This window comes from Pagrus pagrus (assembly GCF_965226575.1).
Source record: "Pagrus pagrus genome assembly, chromosome: 3".
Classification (NCBI taxonomy): domain Eukaryota; kingdom Metazoa; phylum Chordata; class Actinopteri; order Spariformes; family Sparidae; genus Pagrus; species Pagrus pagrus.
Window position 1 is genome coordinate 28,727,131 of NC_140187.1, and position 9,836 is coordinate 28,736,966.

The window sequence follows — 9,836 nt, forward strand, 5'->3', positions numbered from 1 at the left end:
AAGTATCATGCAGATGTAGGGCTTATGTGGGAATATGGTTATTAGAGTGAGTTAATATACATTTTGCCGACAGGTAAGTGCAAGTATAAAGTAAAAAGAGTATTGGCTTACAGTCTTGGAACATTATAAATGTGGACTTTGATGCAGAAGAGTGTGACTCATTTAGACAGAAAGACATTTAAATTAAATTTTTATAAAAATTGAATTCAAGTCATTAGAAGACTTTTAAGGGATGAGCAAACCTCCAATTGAAATAGTGCAAATTCACATGCTCATGTCTGCAGTGCAAACACACACTACTCTAACCAGTCATAAAGCCGTGCTGTTGAGTCTTCTAGATGCAGCATTTTTATTTCATTTTTTAATTCTCTCTTCTCTCTCCTTCCCTTTCTCCTCCTTCTCCCCCTCATGGCTCAATTATGTATTCCAATCTTCTTATATGTATTACTTTTTTAAATTAAAATCTGTAGACATTCTGATGTTTGCTTGCTAATCTTCCTGTGGGGCCTGTCCCCTTCCAGGTCAGGTAAAGAAGAGGTTGTGTGGCTCGGTCGCCACTTGGCAAAGCCTTGGCCTGCTCAGTTGTCCACCTGGATCCACATTCTTCACATTTATATAATCTATTTGTATTAGATATTTTGGCATTGTAATCTGTATATTTTGTGATTTTGTTAGTCTGTTCTGTGCATGAGACGACCGTCCCTCCTGGGAGAGGGATCCCTCCTATGTGGCTCTTTCTTCAAAGGGTCTTTTGGTTTTCCCTCAAGGGCATCATACACTGTACAGATTGTAAAGCCCTCTGAGGCAATGTGTGATTGATTGATCAATTTTGGGCTTTTCAAATATAACTGACTTGACTGACTTAAATTAGAAAAGAAAAAGTGAAATAAATAAGTAAATTCATGTTTTTCAACCTTTTTTAAAAAGCAGCTGAATATTAGATGGATCCCAGCAACAAAATTCAGATTAACTTCATGGTAGATTGATTTTAACTCACCAGTCTCTCCCTCCTGCTCTGTAGAAGGGCTCAGCTTCGCCCACCACGGCTTAAACTCCAGCAGCCCCTTTATCTCATCATCCTCAAAGAAATCAGCCCTGCAGTGACGTATTAATGTTAGCAGAAAGCAGACATAGAAACATTTTTGGGAGTCAGGGTTTCAACTCTGATAAACTCACAGGTAATGGTCAGGAGAAAAAGCAGATGCCTCTGCTTCCAGCCGTGCCTTCCTCCTCTCCGCTGCCGTCGTTCCTTCTGGGTTCTTGACATCAGTCACATCGCTCAGTTCCTCCTGTCAGTGCAGCCACAACATATCAAATCTCTCTCTGTCATCTTAACTTTACTTGTACCATTCAAAAAGTTCCACTCGGCAACTCTATCTGATTCCATTAATAAAAGATGAGGAGTTCACACATGAGGAAGTAATCAGTATCTGTAATCTCACCTGTAATCTTGCAAACACTCCAGACCTCTGATTGCCGAAGCCGTATGTCTGCAGCGCTCTCAGCTCCTCCTCAGAGCTCTCCTTGTACACCTCCTGCTCAACCTGCCAGTCAAATTCTTCCTCGTCTTCCTCTTCATCATCTCCCATGCTTTCACTGCATCCTATTGAAACATTAAGAAGTTATGGTTAGCCTCATTAAAACGGCACCACTTTGTGATACTATCCCCATCTACATACTCTAAATGATTGATTTTCAGTTGATGAACAAGTTCAGCTGCTGTATACATTTGACTTACCTGTGCTCAAGTCCTCTACCAATGGTTTTGCTGAGCGGGAGCCTTTTGGGGCGAGGAGACTTGTCAGCATCTGAAGTCCTTCAAAGTGCTCTCCAGTTGTTTCCTTAGGGACCCGGAGAGTGAAGAGACCTACAGCGAGACAGGACATGAAGGAAGGGATGTTATTATGTCATCGTTTATCTAATACACTGTGTATTTCTACTGCTGAAACAATTATCTACTTAAGTGAGGGACACAAAAGCAACCACAGTAATTTTGATGACAGATAAATGGTTCATTTATCAAATGTCATGTAACAGTACAAATGATTTGGTGATTCCCAGGTCTCCAATGAGAGGATTTGTTTGCTTATATCCAAGTTATTTTGTCATTTTAAGTTTTATTAATTTAAACTGCCAATGGACAACTTTTTCGAGAGTTGAACAATGTAATGGCTGTAAAAAAAACACCATCCACATATAGTTAAGTTCTCTTTAAACCTCCCTTTCATTATGCTATTCTGTCTGCCAGGCTTGACTATTCCCGCAAAAACGAAGGACGTATTACGCCAAAAAGGAAGCGCGTCTGACATCGCTCAACAAAAGCAGGAAGAGGCATTGTTCTCCTTGGTCACAATCCCCAGGTAACAATGGAACAACTCGAATAACTGCAAAAGAGAAAGTAACCTGCTGACTGAGGAGGCAAAGAAGGTGAAGAGGAAGATAGAAAACAAGTTAAAACAAGAGTGAACAGACAGGTATTCACACAATGGAGAGCGCTCTGGTGTTGTGTCAGAGTCTGTTCCCTCACTGATGTGTTTCCTCTGACCACTGAGACTTGAGACGATTCATTTCCACTGGCATTCTACGAGATCAGTGAGCAAAAAAACCTGCCTACTTTTTAATACATCCAAGTGTTTTACTCTGTCTTTTCATCGCACTGAGATCAGGGTTTCTATGGTTTGGTTTTGCTTTGGACAGTAGCCACTTTGCTAACAGTGTCTTTGCGATAGCAGCGCCATCACTAATACCACAGGGAAACGCTTGGAGGGAGGAATTAAGTTAGTTTTGAGATTTTATACAAGGCTATTCATAAAAAAAAGGTAAATGGGAAATTGTTGAAAACAGGCATTACCTTCAACACATGTCAAACACGTCTTTTTTCCATGAAGTATATTAATTACACATCAATTATCATAACAGGAATCACTGTGATGTCGCACAACACAGCAGTCACTTCTAGGTAGACAACTGGCAATTAACTTGTACTGTGGAGTTATGTCAATTTTGCAATATTGTTTATTTCTTTCATCATTTTCAGCCATACCTGTAATGTTAAAAGATATATAGTCACACTCTGCTGTGCTTATTTCATGTGCTGTGTTGCTTTGTTAGCATCTTTAATATCATTACACCGCTCTGAGTAACTGCTAGTTTTGGACAAACTCATGATGTCATTTCAGGTAAATTATGTCTCCAACCTAACACTAAAGTGCTATTAATGAGATATGAGAGCATCAATAGATGCTTATAAACTGGCATGCGATATTTTACTGAAGTCAGCAACTCAACATAGACTGCTAAAGAAAAAAGAAATGTTTTGATTGATCACTTTTGGACATACACTTTAATGTGAAAGAAAAATCTCTTTAGAACAAGTACTTTTTTTGCAAATGCTATTAAAAGAAAACAGGCAATACATAACTGATGAATGAGCCTGATTTGGCCACACAACAGACATAATCTAATGGTTGCCCAAAGACCTCATAAAATTTCAATGCACCCAAGTGTTCGAGCTTAGATGTGCTTTACGAGGGAAGCTGACTAATTGCTCGAGCTGTGGAATGGAGAGCCTGGAAGAGGGATCTTAATGATTGCTCATTATAAGTCTAAACAAGGACACTCATTAGTGGAGCTTTATTAGCAGATGTTACAGGCTTATTTGGACACAGCGTGTTAACTGGTGCCACGCTGACAGACGGGCAACGAGGTGTCAGAGTCCATAAGGCAGACGCCTCCATAAAGACAACTTCATTAAAACTGATTATGTGCAACAGAAAGTCAAAGACAGATCACAGTGACATGGAGTACTGTATAGACACGAGTCAACGGCACCAAGATAGTCATTAAATGTTTCATCTGCTTGTTATATTTAAAGAACATCTTATACGAGCTCCTCCCTGTCACTGTCACTGTGGAAGAGATATCACAGGCAGCCTGCAGGCTGTAATCATTATGACATTACAGATGGTTCCAGTGGCCCTTTAAACGGGATGAAATCAGGAGGATCATTTACTCTGGCTGATTGACTGAAGAACAAATTAAAGACGCCCCGGGGATCAATCACTGGCTGCTACTAGAGCCATGTCACTCAGTGCCTCGTAAGAGCGAGACTGCTCACCAATATCATGCAGAGAAGGAACGTGCATGTTTTTTAATAAGGATCACTGTCAAAGTGGGTGATCGCCACCGATACCCTGAATGGATTACATATTGATTAGTAAGGTCCAGATTGGATTTCCGAATTCAGTTGAGTTTGGTCCAAACATTGACCCACCAGTGTGTCAGACAGCGTCCAGAGACTCATTCTCCAAATGAATCTCGCCCCAAATCTACCTGCATTTTTTCGGACCTGCATCTACAGGGAATAGATTTTTAAAAGATCACTCTCGGGATTTTATGAGTTGATATCGGATCATTCAAAATTGATTTCTTTAAACCACAATGTGAACGATGTTGTTTTAATTTTCATCAGATATTTATGCCTTGTTGTGATCAATCAGAGTCAACACTGCACTTTTTACAGACTCCAACCCAGAATAACAAGCAGATCACACAGCTGCACACCAGCTGACTAAGGCAGCTGAGATTAATTAGCCACTATTAACTGATTAATCGTTTAGTCTACGAGATGTCAAAAAAATGTGAAAATCTAATCACAATTTCCCAAGTCACATCTTCAAATGGTTTCTTCTGTCCAATCAATTATCCAAAACCGTAAGATTTTTCATTTAATATCAAAGAAAAGTAAGTCCTCAGATTTAAGATGTAAATGTTTGTCATTTCTGCTTGAAAAATGACCTAAAGGATTAATAAATCATAAAAATAGTCAGCAATTAATCTGTTTTCAACTAACAACTGCAGCTCTACACCTGCCATATCCCACATTGACACTCACTCACAATGTGTTATCATAGTTATCTGTTAAAAATAATTTACTGAGGGGTCAGCTGTCAAATAAATACATTAATTACATTAATCTGGGGTGTCAGGGTGGCCTAGTAGTTTAGAAATATGCCATATGACGTCCCCAGTTCAATTTCAGCCAAGGACTGTTGTGTCATACGCCTCTTTTTCTCCTTTTACTTCCAGTTTGTATCTTCACTGTAAAATTGCTAAAAAAGTTACAGTGCTTTTTACAACCCTGGTGTAGCATACAGATGACGGGGAGGTCTGGTGTGAGTCCATGGTTTAGTATTTGTGTGAGAGAAATATAGCTCAATATGTTGAGATAGCTTTTGTACGACTACAGCAAGATGCTGGAAAACAGCTTTTCCCTTGTTGAAAGAAAGGTCAGCACATTCTGACAAACACCGCCGGAGAAACAACAGTTGGTAGAAGTTAGAAACAGATTGTGGAGAAAAATGCTTCCACTTGTTTCTAAGTCACGGTGTCAACAAAAACACAGAAGAAATCAAACTAATGGAAGACATCAGATCCCCCAACAGAACTTCTTGTTGTTTTTTCTCTTGCCTCTCAGTGGTATTTTCTATCGCAGAGGGTGACAGAGATCCAGCCACAACATAGTTTTAGACAACAGCAGGAACTTTATATTGATCTTTTTATCAAATAAAGAAAACATGGCTGAGTGTAGAAAAGGTGTCTGTAGAACTGCTTGTCCCTCCAGTTGGTGTGCATGCTATGATTTATATTGCTACCTAGAAACCTCAGTACTGCCTAAACTGGCCTCAGTTTAATGCAACAGCTGTCTGAACTTTTACTGTCATCACACAACTGACATACGGCTGGGTAATACATCAATATCATATTGTTATCATGACATGAGACCATACTGTATATTGTTTCAGATCTTGGATATCTTCGTCATATCATGTCTGTTATGGCAGAATTGTTGTCCTTTCCTGGTTTTAAAAGCTGCATTGCAGTAAAATGATTTTGCCTTTACCCACTTAGTGATCATATTGGCATTACTGATGATTATTTATATTGATGATGTAGTATTTATTCATAGATAGTGATATGACCTACCTTTATCAATGTCAAATTTGGCCCTTTCTCTCCCATCCTCCACTATTCTTCCAGGAAGAGATAATCTGAAATCAAGATGGTTACAGTCACTAATAGAAAAACCAAGCACCACAGATTTTCTATTGATATCTGAGACAAATACCATGTTAAAATAAATTGTCACAAATTCAAGTCTAAAACAGATGGTGCCACTTGAAAAGCAGGCTTTGGGAGTAATGGATTAGATGGATTGGCGTTGCATAATTAGGATACTGTATTCTGTTAAAGTTACAGAAAAAAAAAGTGTAATCAGATTACCGATGCATTTTGTAAAAATGGGGATTATTACAGGATTCCGATTTTCAACAAGGCTGCCAACTCTTATGCATTGACCGTGGGACTCAATCCCTCAATCCCATGCCACAAATTTATAACTGATAACAGCACGCAAAGATGACAGACAGTGCACAGATAGTCGAGAGTGAGCAGCTCTTGTTGCGACAGCCTCTCTCCCACTCCTCTGCAGCACAACGCTATCACTGCGTCTGAATTTTAGCCTTATTTCGTCTTTACAGCACAAAACATCACAATACAGTGCAAATAATTTATCTTCTCTTGTCTTTATTTGAATATTTGGTATTGAAGTCATCCAAAGTAAGGAAAAGTAATCAATTACATTACTTTCATTATGTTATACTCAGATTAGGTTACTGACTGCATTTTTTAACAGGTAATTGGTAACTATTATTAAAGTAACCCTCCCAACCCATGTGATAAGCCCATAAATTAACTGCTTTCTTCGCCCCCTTTTGCATCCAAGCTACATCAGTTTGTGCGTGTTGCTTAACTCACCTGAGAAAGTAGGGCTTGGCGTAGAACTTGAAATCCGTGCCATCAATGTAAAGGTCAAACTCTGATGTCCTGGTGTAGGGCACCCGGATGTTGAGGATCAGGTACTCAGGATCTTGGTCCAGGTCAAACGCAGGAGTGATCATCGTGAATACTGCTATGACACAGACATGTAGCATCAATGACAGGAATGATCTTAAGCTCCTGTTGCAATGTATAGGATTGCACTCTGCCAGGCTGGAGGAATGAATGACGGCCCAGTTGACTACAGCATGCCACCTTGTGGTTGACTCAATTAAATGTTGTTAGTGGCTCACATCACCACGAGCAGCAGCCCACGTGTTTCTCACTGCTAGTGCGAACTGTCAACAAAGCTCGTGTACAACATAGCGACTCGTTTCCTACTGAAACAAGACACCAACTGTGTATTTACTTTGGCTTAATATTAGCTTGTTGATCGTTCCTTCCGTTCTCGCTGGTTTATAAAGATCTTCACACCAAACTGCATTTGAAAATCTGCACATTTAAGAAGGTCTTACTTTTTGACTGACGTGTGTATGTTCCAAAACATTTTTCACCCGTTAATCATACGTGTAATGGTCTCCAATTATGTTCGGCATAACCCTCATCTGCCAAAAAGCTATATTTAAAAGTTATTTGTTAACGTTAACTTGTAATTATAACAGTCTCTACAAGCCAAGCAAGTTGGGGAGTTAACGCGCATTCAAGTTTTGCAGGTGTACATTCGGTTTAAATTACAGTTTCTTATTGACCTACATGTATTCCGAATTTAACCACAGACTCTAAAGACCAAAAGACATTAAGTTGTGATCTACGAGGAGACTATATTTGTCGGTGAGCTGTATGTCACACTGACTTGACAGGTTTTCACAGGGAGTTTCGTTTTTTACGGTTAGCTCGCTACTAGCTTGTAAACTAAGCTAACACATGATTGGTCTCCTCGTGTTTCGGCTAACAGCACAGCAGTGCTAGGAGACAGATAACGCTACCGGTACTTAACAGTATTTTTACAACCGTGTACGCGGTGGAAATGGACCGTTTCAATCACTTCAATGACAGTCACTAAAACACAGCTCATTTAGCATATAGTTAAAGCGCACACACTCACCAGAGAAGCACGGAGTCCCAACAAGCTTCACTGGCAGCTCCTGGATGTAGCGTCCATGTTTTACCGTAATACAAAATGTAAACAGGCAGTAAAAATGTTCTTTGAAGATTCACACTTTTTTTCTAACATGAAAGATGACTTTATAGACATTATCAATTTTTTCACAGTCGATGTAAATACATCAAGTTTCGTCAATATAGCAATAAGATTTTTTTTTTTAACAAGAAATGTTTTTATGTAGTTAGCAAGAGCTGCATGCATTTGTTTTCAAAGTGAGGTCCCTGAGGAACTGTCAGGTGGACGAAACTCTTCAGTTAAGTTAAAAACAAGTGGATGCATTGATAAACTGTTAAAATGATTGAAAAACAAAACAAACAATCAAAATTAAGGAGAGCCATACCAGCTGTGGTTGGAATGTCACTGAACATTTATTCAATTTCACTGTACTTTACAGGCAAACAACACTGTAGTTTTTACTTTTTTTGACAGTTGTAGTTGCGGCTCACTTTGATTTGATTGATTGATTAATCATTTACAAAGAAAATCTAATATGAGTTTATAAAATATGAAGCATTATTGTAGCTTAAATTACATAACAATGCACCTAAAAGTACTTGAAATGAGCCTCTAGCTTTTAAAATGCTGCTTACCCAGTAATACCACTGTAATATTTCTGATAATACTGCCATACACCACTCTGCCACATGATAACCAGGCTACTTTTACTTCAGATGATTTAATTAGTAAGATTTTGAATGCAGGACCCTGAATTTTACTGGCTTGTATTATACATGGAACAGGCCTCTCAGACATCAGAGGTCCCTAAATCAAAGCATTCATGTGAAGTTATCCTAAAGATTCCTAATTGGTAATACAAGAACAAAACTTTATAGTGAGTTTTTATCACCTCAAGTTTTATGAAGGCTCTGCAGAAATTAAATCGTACAAAAACTATACTACACAGATGGTGGGAAGGGTCGTTAAGGCATATATGACCAGGGGCCCATCATTTCCAGCCCAGCTCATAATCTGTCCACACACTGTGCTATTGCTACTTTTACCTCAAGAAAATTATCTGAATTTCACCACTGATTATGCAATGGATTTATCCAAGAGGCATAACTGTCAGTTTATGGCCTACTTTTAATATAGTCTATAACGACTTCTTCTGCAGACATACATGATGTGTGAATCCATATTTTTTGGTGAGAATTAGGATGAACAATTGTAAGATTACAGTCAATTACATAGATTAATAAGATTAGAATGATTTCTTTATGAATGAAAACTGATTTTATTGTCTATTTGCTTATATTTCCCTTACAAAACTTACTTTATAGACATACTATTGCCCATTAAGACAATTCCACAATGTAAGTTGTGTACAATTCAGTGATGTAACTTAGTACATTTACTCAAGTACTGTACTTAATGTACAATTTTGAGGTACTTGTACTTTAATTGAGTATTTCCATTTGTTGCTACTTTATACTTCCACTACATTTCGGAGGCAAATATTGTGTTTTTACCCTATTACATCTATGTGACCATTTCAGTTACCAGTTACTTTGCAGATTACATGCTGCCTCAGAGCCAAAGAAGCACACTCACACAGAAAAATGCTGAATATAGGATTTGATAAAAGGCCAGGCCCATTATTGGCCAACCCGAAGTATAGGCCTATAGTAAATGTGAATTTACTGTGATACTTAAGTGTGTTTGTTTTTATAAAATTACTCTTAATACTTCAGTAAATTTACTTCCAGCTACTTTAAGACTTTTACTCAAGTAGCTACTGACATGGGCGACTCACTTTTACCAAAGTAATATTTTAGCCCTGTGTCTTTACTTTTTAATCAGTATGACTTTAGGGTACTTTTTACAACACTCGTAA

The 9,836-nt window shown here is 38.4% G+C and overlaps 1 protein-coding gene across 2 annotated transcripts in view; it reads right to left on the bottom strand.

Moving 5' to 3' along the window:
* shq1 (SHQ1, H/ACA ribonucleoprotein assembly factor) overlaps window positions 1-8,013 on the bottom strand; it is a 41,277-nt gene extending 33,264 nt beyond the window's left edge. Inside the window, exons 1-7 of one of the 2 annotated variants that reach the window (XM_084348465.1) lie at window positions 7,943-8,013; window positions 6,817-6,967; window positions 5,986-6,050; window positions 1,739-1,867; window positions 1,443-1,603; window positions 1,177-1,289; window positions 998-1,095 (exon numbers count right to left, since the gene is read on the bottom strand). In XM_084348465.1, the coding sequence (XP_084204591.1) occupies window positions 998-1,095; window positions 1,177-1,289; window positions 1,443-1,603; window positions 1,739-1,867; window positions 5,986-6,050; window positions 6,817-6,959 (709 nt within the window). In that variant the 5' untranslated portion in view covers window positions 6,960-6,967; window positions 7,943-8,013. Of the gene's footprint in view, window positions 1-997; window positions 1,096-1,176; window positions 1,290-1,442; window positions 1,604-1,738; window positions 1,868-5,985; window positions 6,051-6,816; window positions 6,971-7,942 lie in introns of both variants that reach the window. The other variant, XM_084348466.1, reaches the window with a different exon arrangement.
* Between the last annotated feature and the right edge of the window lie 1,823 nt (window positions 8,014-9,836).